This window comes from Mus musculus, chromosome 19 (assembly GCF_000001635.26).
Source record: "Mus musculus strain C57BL/6J chromosome 19, GRCm38.p6 C57BL/6J".
Taxonomy (NCBI): domain Eukaryota; kingdom Metazoa; phylum Chordata; class Mammalia; order Rodentia; family Muridae; genus Mus; species Mus musculus.
Window position 1 is genome coordinate 30,144,065 of NC_000085.6, and position 19,351 is coordinate 30,163,415.

The 19,351-nt window shown below is 44.3% G+C and overlaps 1 protein-coding gene and 1 pseudogene across 1 annotated transcript in view; one reads left to right on the top strand and one right to left on the bottom strand.

Moving 5' to 3' along the window:
* Gldc (glycine decarboxylase) overlaps nucleotides 1-19,351 on the bottom strand; it is a 77,001-nt gene that overhangs the window by 45,624 nt on the left and 12,026 nt on the right. Inside the window, exons 3-7 of the mRNA NM_138595.2 lie at nucleotides 14,450-14,585; nucleotides 7,358-7,522; nucleotides 3,105-3,182; nucleotides 1,554-1,701; nucleotides 1,083-1,279 (exon numbers count right to left, since the gene is read on the bottom strand). Coding sequence (NP_613061.1) covers nucleotides 1,083-1,279; nucleotides 1,554-1,701; nucleotides 3,105-3,182; nucleotides 7,358-7,522; nucleotides 14,450-14,585 — 724 coding nt within the window. The remainder of the gene's footprint in view (nucleotides 1-1,082; nucleotides 1,280-1,553; nucleotides 1,702-3,104; nucleotides 3,183-7,357; nucleotides 7,523-14,449; nucleotides 14,586-19,351) is intronic.
* Nucleotides 16,556-16,966, top strand: Rpl31-ps20 (ribosomal protein L31, pseudogene 20; annotated as a pseudogene).

Sequence of the window (19,351 nt, forward strand, 5' to 3'; positions counted from 1 at the left end):
AAGTCTCACTACTTACCCTGAAAAAACTTTCCCTCTCTAATGTATACATGGATACATATATAGATGTATAAACTGTGTGTGTTTACACACACACACATACATATATATACACATATACACATGTATACATATATTTATCATAATCTGTATATATATCTACATAAACTATGTGTATATATTTATCATAGACCCCAAAACTATATATACATATGTAAACATATTGATATACAAATTATATAGATATATACAGGCTATAATATATATATACAGCATATACGTTTGTGTGTGTGTGTGTGTGTGTGTGTATATATATATATATATATACATATATATATATAACCTGGAATTCCTCTAAATTCTTTACTTAAGAAGCACCAGTCACCTGGGCAGTGGTGACTCATGCTTTTAATCCCAGCTTTTGAGAGGCAGAGGCAGGCGGATCTCTGAGTTTGAGGCCAGCCTGGTCTACAGAGTGAGTAGACAGGACAGCCAGCCAGGGCTACACAGAGAAACCCTCGGAACCTCCAGAACCCTACTGGGCCACACTAAACCTTTGCTTTTAACACAAAAGTGAGTTCTTCCTTCCACGATGTGATATTTTAAAAAGAAGCTGGGTAGGCACAATGCACTTAAAATAGGCCGGTCTCTCCAGACATCTATCAAGCTATTGCCTGTACACGACTCCACTAATACCTTCCAAAGGATACACACACCTTTTCATGTTGTCTGAATAATGGCGTACAGTACATAACCCAGATAGATTCCCTCTTCTTAACTTGTTTTTCCGTCTACTTGACGTGGACCAATTAAATTTAGAGAGAGATCAGAGAACATGAACAGGGGAGGGGAGGGGCTCAGCTGAGCACTTGTTGCTCCCCTAGAGGACCTGAATTCATTCCCTAGCACCCACGCTGGGCAGCTCGGAACTGCCTGGAGCTCCAGCTTTGGGGAATCCAATGCCCTGTTCTGGTTTCCTTGGGTTTCTAGGCACATATGGTGTACACACACGCACATACACAAAATGAAGGAGAGAAAAGGAACAGGGAAGGTCGTGATGACAGTAAGGGGGCGTGAAGCTTTACCTTGTCACCCCCACCATCCTTCCAGGCATCATCCTCACCAGGTTTTCTTTGACAGCAAAGAAGGCCGCATGCGGTCCCCCATAGCCCAGTGGCACTCCAAATCTCTGGGAGTTGCCCAGGGCAATGTCCACTCCAAACTCTCCAGGTGGCCTCAAAATACACAGAGCTAAAAGGTCAGTAGCACAGCAGGTCAGGCTCTGGGGAGGAAATGGAGAAGAGGTCAAGGTTATCACCTTATCCTGACTGTGCAGGAGTTGTCTCCACTACAAACAGGCTGGCTGGGAGGGGCATTGCTGGGAACTCCATTTGATTATGCATTCATATGGAAGAATATTTACCAGGGATCAGTGAGTGACAGTAACAAAGAGGAAGGAGTAGGGGAAGAAGATGTCACCATTCCATGTGATAAAAGACAGACAGATATGGGAACTGGGACACAGCGTCCTGAACCTCAGCAGGGGGCTTACCTACCCCAGTCTGATGGGCTCTGTCTACAAGTTCTGTGAAGTCCTCCACCTTCCCCTCAGTGTCTGGGTACTGGAACAGCACCCCACAGACGTCTTTGCCACTGAAATCCATTTCGTGGGGTAACTTCAGCTCGACAAGCACCCCCCTATATCTGAAAGTACAAGGGAAAATTGGTCCTTTTTATTATGGTGTGTGAGTGCATGCATGCCCGTGTGTCTGTGTGTGTCTCTGTGTGTGTGTGTGTGTGTGTGTGTGTGTGTGTGTGTGTGTGTGTGTGTGTGTGTGTGTGTGCGTGCGCACGTGTGACATGTTCATTAGCGCAGATACTCATGTGCCAAGGTACGTGTGTAGGGGTTAGAAGATAAGTGAGGTCTCTCTTTTCATCATGGCTTGTGATGATAAAACTCATGTTGTCAGGCTGCTGACCCATCTCTTAAGCCATCATGCCTGGCCCAAAAAAATGCAATCAGCAGCAGCTTGTCCCCAGGGAGACTGTATTCATTTTCTGTTCTTTCCCTAGGTGTGCTTCTGGCCTCACTCCCAGTCACACCTCACCTCATACCTGGCTCATCAAAGTTTAACAGGGCTCCAGGCCAACTCACATGCATGCTTCACTCTTCAGTCTCTTTCTTCTGTCCTTCCCACTCCCCTCTCCCTAACTCTCTGTGAGAACCTACTCCTGGCAGGAGCATCACCCCCTAGAGCTAAAGATCCAGCCCTTACCACAGAGGCATCTCCGGGACACCCCGGCTCAGCTTAAGGTAAATGAAACCTGTCCAAATGGCAACAAGGACTTCCTTAGATTCTTAAAACCCTCTAACTACAACTCCAACCCCTTCCGAAGGACAGTGTGGAGCAGAAAAACGCCCTGTGTTGCCAAAGCAGAAAGAGGATGCAGTAATGGCTGGGCCGGGGATGTTTCAGTTGCTTACAGGACTAAACGATGCAAAGGCACATAGGACTAATCAAAGTGGTCCTTAGTTGTGGTGTGGTTTCCTTAGCAACTGCATCTGCATGAAGCACACCGGAAACCATGGCCATGGCAGGCATGTTTGAGTGAGCTCTGCTTTCCCAACTTTCCAAAACATTGCTGCAGTTACTTTATTTCATCTTTTGTTGGCCCTCTGACCCTTTTCCATTTTTTTTCTCGGTACTAGGGATTGAAACCAGGGCCTCAGCCGAGGCTAGCTAGTGTCCTACTGCTGAGCCATAGCCCTAATCTCTACTTTGGGACCATGTGGCTCATCTGGCCACAGACTTGAAATCCTCCTGCCTCAAGCTGATTTTAGTATTTTAAATTTTATCACGAGATGACAGAACAGCATGGGGACTTACGAAATCACAAAGGCAAATGAACTCAGCATGTGTTTGCCCCTCAGTACTGACGAGGGACTTGGCAGAGCATCCATGGGAGAAAGTTAGCTGGGGAAAGCAAACTCACCAAATCCAGTCTAAAGCCAGCTCACTTCCAATCAGACTGGAAGTGGGAAAGAGAGACAAGGTAGAGATGATATGATATTACCCGTGGCTCAAAACACAATTTAAATCAATTACTTGGCTCGAGTCTGGACAACAGCTATCGTCTGTGGGTGACAACGAGGATCAACGAAAAATTTCTTCCTCTTGTTGTGTCTGTTGAAAAGAAAAAGCACATTTAAACTTGAAGATTTTTTTTCCCCTTCTCTGGTATTCTGGTTTGGCCTCCAACTCTATTGAACTTCTGATCCTCCTGCCTCCGCCTCCACAGTGCAGAGTGCAAGCCTTTATGGCTAGTGTAGCTAGTGATGGTGTTCAACCTGGTCAAGTTCTCTACCAACTGAGCCACTTCTCCAATACCAAAAGCAGTGAGGGAAACTCTAAGCATACTCTAAAGAGAAATGAGCGATTGGTGACTCAGTTCCTGACAGCAATCCAGGGAAATTCAAGCCTGTTCCAACAAACACAATGTAACAAAAACCAATTCAGTTTTAGGACATCTACACTATGATAAAAAGAAAAGGACAGATATTAGGTATAAAGGGAAATTGAAACCACTTCAAAAAACGTCTCGTAAAGTAATATATCTTGTTGTCAGAGGTATTTTAGCTTAGAGTCTCAGGTGGGCAGAAACAAGACAGACCCTGCCTCAACGAAGTTGGAGAATGACTCCCCCCAGACCTTCCAGCCTCTACATGGATATTATGGCATACATGTGTGCGTACACACACGCATACACACATCACACACATCACACACACATACACACCTCACACACATCACACACATCACACACACACCCACACCACCCATACACCACACACACACACACACACACACACACACACACACACACACACACGCTTGAACTCTAATTTACATGGAGACATAAGGAGAAAGGAGGAAGGAAGCTTTTCCTGAGGGAGAGCAGCTCATCACCACAAGGCAGCCCAAGGCCAACCCTGCAGAGCAGGTAGGAAACCCTTGGCCCAAACAATCAAATAAGCAAAGAAAAAACACCTCCACTTCTGTGAGTGTGAGGTGAAAGCTACACAGGGGCCAGGGCTGTGTCTTAGCTGAGAGAGTGCTTGCCTAGCATGTAACAGAGCCTGCATTTGAATCTCAGCACGATAAGTCTGCAACCTCAACACCTGGAATATATATATATATATATATATATATATATATATGTGTGTGTGTGTGTGTGTGTGTGTATATATATATATGTATATATAAAATAAAGTATATAATATATATAAAGAATATCTGAAGGTCAGGGTAATCCTCAGCTATACATTGAATCCAGGCCATCCTGGATTGTGACAGCCTGCCTAAAATGATAAAAAGAAATTTTAAAATTAGAAGTAGGGAACAAAATTTACAAAAAAAAAAAAAAATCAATAAAAAGCTGAGAATAGTGACAGAGAACATACATAGATTGCCATCCTGTGTGCCATCTTCCATGAAGAACCTGAACTTACCCTCAGTGCTGTTAAGGAATCAGAAGGGCCCCGGGTGGGCTCCACCACCAGAACATTCATACCTAGAGGGAGCCTGTACCTGCCTGGACCCTACAGCACCATTATCTGTGGAAGCCAAGAATTAAACTCATCTGCGCACTCAGGACAGAGGCTCCAGTTCTTAGGAAACATCACAAATATGGGCATATTTCCCAACCTAAATATGAATTCTTCCATGAAGATATGTTCTAATATTCTTCCAAAGCACAGGGTGGAGGAAGGGGGACTGTAGAGTGATTGGTAACTGTACCCTGTGACCCGGTAACTTATGGAAATGGATTATCAGGAAATAATTAGAATTCCTGAGGAAGATTATCTTAGGGACATGCAAAGTAATTTCTACTAACAGAAGATAGTGCATATAAACTAAATGTGTCTAGGCAGATGTGAGGTTAAATAACCACAGCCCTTCCATGCCACAGACACAAGAAAAGTTCTCGTCTAGGGGCTGGAGAGATGGCTCAGTGATGAAGAGCACTTGCTGTTCTTCCAGAGGAACCAAGTTTAGTACTCAAAGCTATGTTGGGTGGCTCCAAGGGGACCTGACACTTTCTGACTTCCTTAGGCACCTGTGCACAACACACACACACACACACACACACACACACACACACACGCATAAAACAAAACAACAACAACCCAAAAAACCCTATTCTAGAAAGCCAAGTAAGAATGAGGTGTTCAAAATATACTGTGAAATAGGAAGGAAAAGCAGGCGGAGAGGTGTGTGTGTGAAAGGCCAGCACTAATAGGTAGGGACAGGAAGAGCTGAGGAAGTCCTCGAGATCTCATAAAAGGCAAGGCCTGAGAAAACAACTAAGGGTCAGAGGGCACTCACAGCCCTGGGATTATGTGCTGCACAAGAAGTTGGGAGTTGGGGGGAGTAGGGGGTGGGGGAAAGCAATGAAAACAAGGCAAACTCTAAACATAGAAAATTCTTCCTAAGGAGTCAGGCTGATGGTGTCCATTACAATGTCAGTTCCTCCCACGCTCCACTCCTCCTATACTCCACTCCTATACTCCAGGTACCAGGGCAAGGCTATGCCCATATGGAGCTCATTTCTCAGGTCAGGCCACGTGAAGGAAGGCGTTCAGTGAGATGTACATAAAAGCTGTGGAGTGAAATCTTCGTGAGGCCTTTAATTGTCTAGAAGCACCCCTGGGTCTCTGCCCTTCACTTTTTCCTGAGTGCAGATGTCCAGGCTAGAAGCCTAACAGTCATCTTCTGGCATGAGGATATAATATAATATAACCCTATAAAGGTGGCAGAAAGAAAGGGACCCCTGTCCTTGATAGCACCTCAGGGCTGTCCAATAAGTCAACTGTGGACTTACGCAATTAGAAGCTTGAAAATGATTGTAACATATATATGAGCCCATGCACATACATTGTGTGTGTGTGTGTGTGTGTGTGTGTGTGTGTGTGTGTGTGTGAGAGAGAGAGAGAGAGAGAGATAGAGAGAGAGGGAGGGAGAGAGAATCAGTAAGCTTACCCATGTGTACAACAGGAAAGTGTTGTATGGTTTTGTAGTTTTCCAACTCATGACTCATTTTTGTCAGATAACTCTTCCCATGACCTTGGCACACCAAGGAGGGCTAGCTGAAAGGAGGGAACTCAACTGAGATCTGGCTGGAGGTAAGCCTGTAGGGCATTATTTAAATTAATGATTGATTTGGGACGGTCCAGCCCATTGTGCATGGTGCCATCCTAGGGCTGATGGTCCTGGGTTCTATAAGAAAGCAGGCTGAGCAAGCCATGGTTAGCAAGCCAGTCAACAGCACAGCACCCCTCCATAGCTTCTGTATCAGCTCCTGCTTCCTGCCCTGTTTGAATTCCTGTCCTGACTTCCTTCAATGATGAATAGAAATATGGAACTATAAGCCAAATAAACCCTCTTCTCTACAACTTGGTTTTTGGTCATGGTGTTCTGTAGCATCAGTAGAAACCCTAACTAAGACAAAAGTTGTATATCACATCCAAATCAAACATTTGCTGAGGATAGAGCATAAAGACATTTATTTTGAAACAACCCTTTGAACAAAAGCAAATTTACTGATTGATTGATTGGAATGCCTGGCCCATCTGATGAGGAAAATTTGCATATGTATGAGATAGGTTTTATTTTTACTTAAAGAATTAAATCTTGGCTGAATGTTTGATTGGGGAAGATATACAGCATCTTCAGATTTCTCAAATTGATGGCCACTTTGATTTTTGTGATTGTCAATACTAAAATATAAATATAATATATAATATATAATATAGTGCAATATGGCAGAAAGACTCTATGTATAGTAAACTGCAGTTTAATTCGACACGGTGGCTCATGCCCATAATCCTAACACTTGGGACTTGGAAGGTAGAGGTGGAGGGATCAGGAGTTCAAGGTCACCCTCAACTATATAGCCAGCCTCTGGAGCATGAGAACTGACCAAAACAAACCAAAACCAAAACCCAGCCCTGTAATTCATAGCGTGCGATAATTTTGAACATGAACTGTTTCAGGCAGCATTTGTTGGTGTGTGTAACATGAAGAAGGCACATGAGATACAAAGTGGCATGTGTGTGATAAGACCAAAGCTGTATAATGCAGTCAGATCTTACAAGGTCTGCCAAAAACACCTGCGATTCATTAGTGTTCTATTAATTAACTTTTGGTTGCTACACATTCAGAAAATCATCTTTACTGATGCCAATTTTCTTTTGGCAAACTCTACATGCAGCTCTAAAACCCCGCACGGGGTTTCCACCCACAGTTCTCAGGGGATGCCTGTCTTCCGGAGGGGCAGGCTCTCCCACATAGCCTCTCACCTGTGGCACAGTTGCATCGCCTCTGCAGCCGCGGTTGCCTCATCCAGCAGGGAAGCGTTGGCCATGTCCAAGCCTGTGATGTCAGACACCATGGTCTGGTAGTTGAGTAAACTCTCCAGCCTCCCCTGGGACACCTCTGGCTGATACGGAGTGTACTGGGTGACCCTGAGAGGGAAACAGAAGACCATAAACCTCGCCGCTCCTGACCAGAAAAGCTCCTGAAATCCCTTTGTTTTCAAATTCAATACCCAAAGCTCTTGAGAATTATATAACACACTGGAAAGACTCTGAGATGACCAACTTGACTGGACTTAAACCTGCTTAGGCGATTGATGACATACATTTCTGAAGACCCAGTCGGAATGTGGACAGAGACTCACCCCGAGGAGGACAGCACCATGCAGCAGTTTAGAGATTGAACTGGATTGAAAAAGAAGGCGAGTTCCTGGTTGCCAGGATATGAACTCCTGTGTTCCCTCACCTTCCCTCCCAATGACATTGACATGGGGGGTGACCTGGGCAGGTGATAGCTCGGCAGGTGAAGGGGTTTGCCACTTAGCCTAGCAAACTGAGTCCAACCCCTGAGACCCAAGTGGTAGGCAAGAACTGCCTAAGGAGGTTGTCCTCTGACCTCTCTCTATGTGCACGCTGTGGAGGTCCTGGGAAGCACCCCAATACATACATACATGCATACACACATGCATACATACACACATGCATACATACACACATGCATACATACATACATACATACAAACAACCTTAGCCAAAATAAATCTTTTACCCCTTAGGTACTTACTTAAGCTGAGTATTTGGTCACAGGAATAAAAAGCCAGTTAATAAATCATTTGCTTGTGTTTTTATGGGGAAGAACAGAATTGTCACAGAAAAAGATTATTATTCTTTGGGCACAGCCAGAACTTATTCTTTTTTCCTCTCTTCATTTCTTTCGTAGATTTACTTATTGCATTTTACATCAATGAATGTTTTGCCTGCTTGTGTACATGTGCGTTATCTATGTATCTAGTGCCCATGGAGGTCAGAAGAGGAAATCAGATCTCATGAAACTGAAGTTACAGAGCATTGTGAACCACCTTGTAGATGCTAGTAACCAAATCCAGCTCCTCTGCACGAACAAGTGCTCCTAACTACTGAGCCCTCTGACATTTTATTATTATTATTATTTATTATTATTAATCTTAGTATGTAGCTCGGGCTACCTGCCATTCACTCAATAAATCAGGCTGGCCTTGAACTGGCTGTCTCTCAACCTCTATATTTTTTGTCAATTACTATTTTAATTGTCTTATTGTACACATGTATGAGCATCGTATGTGCATGTGTGTGTGGAAGGCAGAGGTTGATGCTGGAATCTTAATTGTTCTCCAGCTTACCTTTTTAAAAAATTAATTTTGAAGCCGGGCGTGGTGGCACACGCCTTTAATCCCAGCACTCGGGAGGCAGAGGCAGGCGGATTTCTGAGTTCGAGGCCAGCCTGGTCTACAAAGTGAGTGCCAGGACAGCCAGGGCTACACAGAGAAACCCTGTCTCGAAAAACAAAAAAAAAAAAAAACAAAAAACAAAAAAAAAAAATTAATTTTGTTTCTCATAGGTATTGATGTATTGCCTACATGTATGCAGTGTGACGGTATGGAATTTCCTGGGACTGATGTTACAGACTGCCATGTGGGTGCTGGGAATTGAACCTGAGTCCTCTGTAAGAGCAGCCAGTGCTCTTCTGAGCCATCTCTGCAGCCCACTCCAGCTTATCTTTTGAGACAGGAACTCTCACTAAAACCAAGTCCACTAGGATCCGTGAGCTCCAGCAATCCACCTGTCTCCCCTTCCTCAGCATGAGGACTGCAGATGAGTGCCATGGCTGTAGCTCTTGCATGGATGCTAGGGATCTGAACTCAGGTCCTCAGCACACACTTGACAGAGCTAATTCCCTAGGGCATCTGCACGTGTTCTATTATAAGCTAGTTCTTAAAATCCATGCCTACCTGCCTGCTGCCATGCTCCCTGATATGAGGGTCACAGACTCACCTTCTGAAACTGTAAGCCTCCATCCAAATTAAGTCTTCTGTAAGCTGCCTTCTCTTGGTGTCTTATCACAGCAATAAAAAAATTAACTAAGACACCAAGCCAAAAGAATGATGTATTTATGGCTTTGATTTTTATACTCTTTTCCTCTCTCTCTCTCTCTCTCTCTCTCAATCACATGCAGACTTTGAAAGCACTGCTATGTTAAAAGCTTTGTTTAAAATCTTTAAAGACCATCTCAGCACTCAGTACTACGTCAGCACATTGAAATATTTTTCTCAATTATTTATTTTTCTACTAGTGTGACTGTGTGATTATTGTGTACAGCAGAACACATTGTTCCTGCAGTTAATTCCCTGCATAGCCTAGATTATGAACTGTAAAGAACAAATTCTAAGGGACTGGTGAAGTGGAAGGAAGGACGCATGCAATACAATACACAGTGCAGGCAAGTGAATGGGAACGTGAGAGAAATGAGATCCTAGGGAACCACAGACAATGGGCAGTGGTGAACTCCAGTCAGACAAGAGCATCACACACAGCCTGCTGTTAGGAAGACAAGTGTGACACTGTCCCTGCCATATGCTCAGACGGACTGCACAACAGGACACTTGCACTATGTTCAGGGACATCATTTGGGATTTAGGCCAGGAGACAGACACAATTTCTTTTCTTTCTGTTTGGTTCTTGTTTTCAGAAAGGGTCTCACTATAGTCCTGGCTGGCCTGGAACTATCTATCTATTGTGGACCAGCAGGTCTTCAAATGCAGAGATTAAATAAATTCCCAGAGATTAAAGGTGTTCCCCATCACACCCAGCTACACCCAGGAGAGATAGTTGTTATCTGGAGCAGATGTAAGGAGGGGGTGAGGATACATTTTTTCAAGATTAGCAGCAGGTCACAGGAGGCCTACACAAAGTGTAGCAATTTAAAAAAACAGCCACCAAAGTTCATTTTCATTCAAAAGTATGGGCAGCCCTACCTAACCAGTTGTTGTTCTTGAACAACAGTGAGCAATAGTTGCTATTTCCATAGCAAATTCCAGGCCAGCTGGGGCTAAATAATGAGATGCTGTAAAAGATAGATACGGTGGCCCAGGCTGTAATCACAGCACTTGGGAGTCCGAGGCAGAAGGATTAAAAGTCGGAGGCTGCCTGGACTAGACAGCAAGAATCCAGTCTCAAAAATGAGGGAAGGAGGGAAAGAGAAAAGAAGGGAGGGAGGGTGTGTGTGAGTGGGAGTTTGGGACTTAAAATCTAAAGGTAGCAGGACATGGTGCTCACACTCAATCTCTAGGGATGCTCACAAACTCCAACTCGCTGGGCTCTTCCGCATGGCTACATAATATACTCCCTATAGAGACATAATTATAAATATAATCTTGCTTTTATATCTTGGGGCAGAGGCAGGGATGCTGAAGTGTTGTTGTTCTAGTAGAGGTTCCGCTTCTGGTTCCCAGCATGGGTATCAAGCAGCTCACAGCCACCTGTCATTGCCATTCCAGAGGACCTAATGCCCTTTGGTCTCTGTGCGGTACACAGGCATACACTATTAACACATACATACACCTGAAAACATTAGAGCCTAAAATTTCACATTAATTTACAAAGAATAAGGAGGGGGAAAGACCAAGTAGGGTGGGGCGTATGTATTTAATCCCAGCTTTGGAGAAAAAGTTCAAAGTCACCTCTGCTACATTTGAGGTTACCCTGGACCACTCAATACTGTTTCACAAAAGTCTAAAGTGAAATCAGGCAAGTTAAATCCAAATAAGGACCATCAATCTTCCAATGGCACCTGTACCTGCCCAGCCTTTCTCTGTTGCCTTTCTAATCTGACAATTCTTAAACGATGAAATTGCCAAGAGCCGGGCGTGGTGGCGCACGCCTTTAATCCCAACACTTGGGAGGCAGAGGCAGGCAGATTTCTGAGTTCGAGGTCAGCCTGGTCTACAAAGTGAGTTCCAGGATAGCCAGGGCTATACAGAGAAACCCTGTCTCGAAAAAACCAAAAAAAAAAAAAAAAAAAAAGAAAGAAAAGAAAAAGAAAAAGAAATTGCAAAATATTTGAGGTGCAAATGTGCATTTTTTGACTCCCATTCAAATATCTCTGATAAGGATGGCAAGAGAGCTAACTGGGTAGAGGCGGTTGCCATCAAGCCCAAAGACCTAAGTTCGATCCCCAGAATTTACACGGGTGTCCTCTGAGCTCCGCCCATGCACCACAGCACACTCATACCCATAAGCATGTGTATACACAAGGAATACAACGAACAAAACTTCAAGATCACTGCGGCTTCCTACTACCTATGAGAAAAAAACATTAAATTTCCTGACCACAGCTGCTCAGTCTGAGTTGCGGTGACCCTGTGACCTCAGCCAGTGGGGTCTACTTATTCTGTCTTTTACATGACCAGTCTTCCTGTCGTTAGCCCCCTTTATAATCCAAGGTTGAGTTAATGTAACCACCACTGCTTTGAAAGTAACTTCTTTTATTTCAAGTTTTTAAAATAGTTACAGGTTTTTAAATTTTTTTTCTTTTAAACACTGGAGAAATATAACATGCCCAAATGCCCTTCTTAGCAATGGCCTGTGAAAGGAAGTAAAGAACAACCCTATTTCATGGTTAAAAACTGCTACCATGTCAGGCATGGTGGCGTTCATATAATCCCAACACTCGGGAGACAGGGGTAGATGGATCTCTGAGAGGTCCAAGCCAGCTTGGTCTACAAAGCAATTCCAGGACAGCCAGGGAAATTATAGTGAAAGCCTATCTCCAAAGAAGAGTAAGGAAAAAAAAAGCTATCAAAGAGTGGCTGGAGAGGCTGTTCAGCAGTTGAGAGCACTGCTGCTTTTCCAGAGGACCAGGTTTCAATTTCCCACATCCATCTGGTGGTCACAACCATCTGTAACTCCAGTTCCAGGGAGACTTTAAGTCCTTTTCTGGCTTCTCTGGGCACCAGACATGTATGTGGAGCAGAGAGGTACATACGGGCAGGCAAAAGACCCATACACATACAATTAAAACATTTTTTTTAAAAACTATTTTTTAAAAGGTTTTCAAAGTTGCCATGAAAGGGCTGCTGTCATACATACAGAAGTTTGCCTCAGTCAGGGAGGAAAAGTGTTTAAAACCATTTGTCCAAGACACTGCAGATGTTCCTCAGTGGTGTGAACACATGAGCTCAATATCAGGTACCAAGAGGAATAAAAAGAGGGAAAGAGGTGTGATCCATGGGTGTGTCTTAATTGACATTAATTCAAATGCATTCTTTTTCTAGATATACTGTAACGTGTATTTTAAAAGTATCTACATATCTAAAAAGGCTTATAGTTCTGAAGTAGGTTACTTGGAAATATATTCAACACGACATTGGCGTTTATTCTTAAATAACTAGTTTTCTCTATTATTTGAGTTATGATTTTGTTTTAGAATCAGAGAAAAAGTAGGGGGCTTTCAGAAGGGATCATAAAACTTATAAAAAGCTCATTTTAATCTTACTGCCAAGATTACAAACACCAGGAAGCCACAAGGCAAATGCCAGTGTTGACATTAGCTACTGACGTTCTCAGCAATGGATGTTTTGGGACAGTGGACCCCATGAGACAAGTTCTTGATCCAGTGCAGTTTCTTTTAGAAGCCCAAATGTTTGTATTCTTTCGAGTCTATGTGACCCATTTATTTTCACCTCACGTCACCGGAATTTGTTGGCTCCATCGCTATGGAAACCATTCAGAAGTATAATGTGGAGTGTACCACCCACGTGTTCACAGCCCTCCCTATCAGCATGAGCTGGGTGCGGCATCAGACTTCAGCTTCTGGATAATAACGCAAAGCAACAAAATTTAAAATGCACCCAAAGCCCGAGGCTGAAAAACAAGAGTATTGTCTCCCTCTCAAAACACTGGCTGCCCCCAAATTAATTAGCATACTCGCTCACAGCCAGAGAGAAATATGGCAGACATCCTGTATGGTCACTAAGAGCAAAGGCCAGAGGCCAGAGCCCAGGCAGAGAAAGCTGTAGCCCATTCATGGCCAAACAGGCTCTTTAAAAAAAAAAAAAAAGGTGGTGTAGGGAGAAAGGCTATTTGCTTTCGAAATCAACCAAGAGTTTACCATGCAAACTTTTACCAGAGCCACAGTGGAAAGAAAACAAGCCCTCAACTAATCAAACACATTGGCGAGCACATTCATCCACTGAAGAACTGAAACACTCTCCGTTTTTGATGGGCCTGCTTTCCTGTTCTCTTATTAAAAAGGAGCTAAAGTATAGAGCTGTGAGAATCTCCACACGGGTAGAGAGCAGACATGGATGTGTCCACAGATCTGGCTCCTGTCAAGACCAGCAGGATGATCCTGCAGGGGGAAAATGGCTTTCAAGACAACCTGACAACCTGAATTCCCCAGACCCCATGGCAGAAGAGAGCTGACTCCTGAAAGTTGTCCTCTAACACATATTAACCCCGCCCCTGCCCCCGCCTCCAGGAGCAGGAAAGAATTGTCTGACTAACAAGGGGTGATGGGAACAAGAAGCTGGCCATGCAAAGCACAGGCCTGTCCACAACACACATGTTCCCATTCTCGGTAAAATGGCAGCAATAAAGCTGATGTTACAGTCGTCACTCTTCTGACACCATGACTTCACTTCCATCAGCTTTGGACCAAGAAATGTGGGGCTAAGTGAGACATGAATACTGACACTTGTAAAACCCTGGCAACAGAATAAAGTCTGAGATGCAATATCGACTAAGTTCAGCCTAAAATGCCCCAGGGTCTCACCAAAGAGGAGTGAAGCCTTGTCCAAAAACAGCATAGAGATTCAGGTTGATTCAGGAAGAGATGACCAGATCTGGACTTTATGCAAATGGAAGGGGAAAAAAATCTATTTCAACACCCTGGAAGAAATTTCCCAATCAGAAGCCAGATGGATGGATTCCTGAACTGAAGTTTCGAGGGCAGCAGGGGGCAGGTGTCAGTGTGTGAGCCATGGGATACAGAGACCACAGATCTAGTATCCCTGTTCTCTAGCAAGGAGATAGACACATTACCATCCAGAATTCTCCAGTAAGTTCCGCAAAATGGTCTGGGGCACCGAGCAGTTGTAATAGCCCATGCCAATATACGACCTCCAGATCTGGTTCTTGCTTGCAATGGCATGCAGAGTCTCGAGGATTTCATTCTCACCTGATTGTGGGGGGAAAGGAAACAGGTTACCAGAGAAAATGCCCCAGCAGGAAGCCCCGCTTACAGTCTAAGAGTGTTTGTATCCGAACAGATATATGGAAAAATACCATCATCCATCCAACCATCACTAAATAATACTGCATATGGAAACTTGGCAGAAGGGGCCGCAGATTCCTCAGTATTAGTCCCTCATCGTTCCCATCTGGATAGTGTGTGCACAATTATGTGCACACATACGAATGGAGGCGCACAGAAGCCATCGACTGATACTTTCTCTGATCACTCTCCAGCTTCCTTTTGAGAAAGGGGTCTCTTACTGAACCCAGAGCTCATTGATTCAGCTAGGCTTCCTGGGCAGAAAGCCCCAGGGATCTACGTGTCTCAGCCTCTGGAGCACGCTCGGTCATGCTTAGCTTTTATGTGGGTGCTAGGGGATCAAACACAGGTCCTCATGCTTCTGTTACAAATACTTTACACGCGGACCCATTCCCAGATGCTCAGGACTCTTCTTCATTCTCTCTTTCTTCCCTTTCCCCCCTTACTCCCTCCTCCATTCAGTTCTCTGACTCTCTGAGACGACAACTCACTCTGTAGCCTCCACTGGCTTGGAACTCAGTATATAGACCATCCACCTACCTCCCTAGTGCTGGGATTAAAGGTCTGCACCATCACACTCAGCCTCTTTGTTCAATCAACTCTTTAGCACTCACCTAATTCTATGTTTTTTCTGTATCCTTTAAATTTATGTTTTATTTTCTCTAAATAAAGTATTTTCTCACAGTAGTATGATGGTCTTTTATAAATTTGTGTGTGTGTGTGTGTGTGTGTGTGTGTGTAAAGGTATGCTTTATACACAAAAGCCAGAAGTAGCTCTTTGACACTGGAGCTGCAGGCAGTTGTGAGCTGCCCTGTTGTGGGTGCTAGGAAAGAAACTTTAGGTCCTCTGCAAGAGCAGTAAGTGGGGCTGGAGAGATGGCTCAGTGGTTAAGAGCACTGACTGCTCTTCCAGAGGTCCTAAGTTCAATTCCCAGCAACCACATGGTGGCTCACAACCATCTGAAATGGGACCCCATGCCTTGTTCTGGTGTGTCTGAAGACAGTGTACTCACATACACTAAATAAATTAAATAAATAAATAAATAAATAAATAAATGGTGGTAAGTGCTCCTAAGTACTGGGTCACTTCTCTTGTTCCTTCTTTCAGTTGTCTTTTCAATCTCTAGAGACAGACAGGTAAAGCCTTATATAATACATAGCTTAAATTTTGTTTGTAATTTTTCTACTGAACTGGTTATTTTCCTTGTCATCTGAAGAGCTATTAAAAAAAACAAAACAAAACAAAAAGCCCTAGTATCCAACAACATCAAGTAACAATCCTGATAAAAAGACTCACATGAACTCTCAACTAGTGTTCCCATAAAGAGACCTCGTTAGTAAGGAATTAGAAAATTCTTGAATGCAGGAAATCCAATCACCTCCAAAATAATCTCAGGAACAGAGCCATTCAAAAGCCCAGTAGGAGGGGAGATTAATTAGCAGTGCCTGGCAGGCCAGCCAAGCTTCAATTAAGATCCTGTGCAAGATGGACAGGTCCCTGCTCCACATTGCGCCATCTGGACAAAGGTCCAGCTCTCAAATGAGAACAGTCTGACAGGATTTGCTGGTCCAATTAAGAGCTTACTTCTTGGATGCTATATTTTCTAGTGGGAGAATATGACTCTGAATTATGGAGAGATTGTGCTATATAAGGAATGGAGAGTCAACAGAGAGGAGATTGTGGTCACCAGTTAACACCAGAGTCCAGGAGGGACATGGTTAAAAGGAGTACTGTCAAGTGAATTGTGTCTCCTAAAACAATACATTTGCAATCAGAATCCTTGGTATCTTTGCATGTGACTTTGCTTGGATAGTGAGACTTCACAGATAGATATAAATACTCAAATTAAAACAAAGTCATGGCACCCAGCAGAATGGCTCCCACCAAGAAGGGTGGGGAGAAGAAGAAGGGCAGTTCTGCCATCAACGAGGTGGTGACCCAAGAATACACCATCAACATTCACAAGCGCATCCATGGAGTGGGCTTCCAGAAGCGTGCTCCTCGGGCACTCAAAGAAATTCGGAAGTTTGCCATGAAGGAAATGGGGACACCAGATGTGCACATTGACACCAGGCTCAATAAAGCTGTCTGGGCCAAGGGAATAAGGAACGTTCCATATCGCAGCCGAGTACGCTTGTCCAGAAAACGCAATGAGGATGAGGATTCCCCAGACAAGCTCTACACGCTGGTAACTTACGCGCCTGTTACCACATTCAAAAATCTACAGACAGTCAATGTGGATGAGAACTAACCTGATCATGTCAAATAAAGTTGCAGAACTGCCAAAAAAACCAAGGTCATACTCAATCATTTTCATCTAATAGCGTGGTTTTACCTGAACATGGGAATTTGGGCACATTTGACCTTCACTCAATGAGAACACCATGTAATACATGTGTAGACCATTGTGATGTGCCTACAAGGCACGGGATGCCAGCAGAGAGGGATGGAAGCGATTCTTCCTCAGAGCTCCAAGATGGAACCCACCTGTCAGCACCTTTGAGTTTGAACTCAGCTGAGGAGGAAAAATGCCTTTTGTCTGAGCCGTCTTGATTGCGGTAGCACATTTCAGCAACCTTAGCTGACCAATGCAGGCATCTGCTCAGACACTTTCTAGAGAGACTACCGGAAGAAAGCAGCCCAGATGGTTTAAAGGGAGGGGTTCATCTACTGACACTATCTATAGTTGCTACTATGTTTCTGAAAAACAAACAAACAAAAGCCAGACATAGTAGCACACATCTGGGGAGGCTAAGGCGAAGCATATCCGAGTCTGAAGCTAACCTAGTCTGCACAGTGAGACTCTGTATCAAAAGCAAAGAAAACCAAAACCAAGAAAAATCCAATCAATGCAGAGGTAAGATGCTCTGCCACACCACCTCAAGGTGACTTGGACAAATGCCACAGTTAGTTATTCAGCCCAAAGTCTGTCCTGTCTCTAGCATAAGGGGTTATAACTTTAATTCCAGCACCCTGGAGGCAGGCAGGCAGAGCCAGGAGGCCAGCCTGGTCTATGGAGTAAGTTCCAGGATAACCAAGCCTACATAGAAGATCTATGTCAAGACAAATAAGCAAGAAGAAGAAAGGCACTGCCCATTCATCCTCCCAGTCCAATGCTGGGGAGGCAGGAGATTCTTGAACTCATGTTCCACAAATGGCTGAACCGAGATAACCAATTCAATCCTAATTGGTTCCGTAAATAATATAATGTTAATTGGCTAGGTTAGAAGTAACCAGGATCAGGCTGACAAGCAAGCAAACATGCTTCTCACACAAGCCTGAAGACCTGAGTTTGATCCCCAGAACCCATGGTGGAAGGAGGGAACTGATTTGTGAAAGGTGTCCTTGACCGGCACACACGTGCCAGGGCATGCATGCACCTGCACTCACACACAAGACGCTGGCCAAGTGATTCTGCCTGGTGTCCCCCTGGTGAGTTAGGTTTGGACACATTCAGCAAAGACCTGGGCAAAGCCCTCTCCCTTCAAGTCATTTTGTCAGAGTTATTTATCACAGCATCTGGAAACAAAACTAAGACAGCAAGTTCTTGGTCACGCTTCCTAAAGTGTGAATGCTGTGAGGGGCCGTTCCCACTCTCTCAGCCGCTGCACATCATGCCTGAACTCCCTAACTAGAAGCTTGGACACTGCTACGATAAAAATCTAAGACCTCAGGCTTCCTCACTCACACACAAGAAAAGCTGTTCTCCAAACACAGAGTTTGGTGTGTGTAGTTTCAGGTGTCTTCTCGATGTTATGTCTCATATCCATTCAGAAAAAAGTCGCTTCGGTGCAGAAGGGGTAACCCAGGGTACTTAGAATCCCAGGGTTAGCCGCCATCTTGACATGTCCATGTGTCACCTCCCATCTGCCTTGGAAAGTATAATTAAATAACGGGGAAAGAAAGGAAGACCAGGGAGGAGAGACATCAATTCAAAACCGTGAGGAGGCCAGGCACAGTGCTTCACGCCCTACTGCTAACACTTGGGAGACTGAGACAGAAGGATTACCATGAGTGCGAGGATAATTTGGGATACATAGTTGAGTCAGAGGCCAGCTTGAGCTACACGGTGAGATTCTGTTCTCACAAAACCAGAAAGGACCAGTTGGAGACAAGCTGTTGTGTTTTTATTAGATGCCTTCAGCCCTGCAGGGCCGCTGGACACCGCATGGCCAGCTGTGTACTTCCAACCGTGCAGCAGCTTAGGCAATCTTGCTCACATCTGAGCAGCGAGTTCTTTCCTTGTGGGACAAACACCTGCTTCTGACCTGTTTATTCCCTTGCCTCAGAGCATTATATAATGGCCTGGTCCTAAAGGACAGAGAACAGAGTTCAGTGCCCTCTGGGCTCTGCTTCTTCTGAGTCACCAGGTGGGGAGGGAAATGTGTCTCATCTTCTTAGAATTCATTGAGCACACCTCCTTCCTCCTTATGTAACTTCACAGGACAAAGACTTTCTAAGAACAGCTTCCTTTCCACGTGTGCCTGAAATACCCAGAACCCTGCGCCAAATAAATCTTTTCACTGAGACAGGGTCTCACTATGGAGCTCTAGTTGACCTGGAACTCCTGCTGTATAGTCCAGGCTAGCCTCAAATTCAGCACCTTCGGGTGCTGGGATTAAAGATATGCCAACACACCTAGTTCAAACAAATGTTTTATAACACAGTG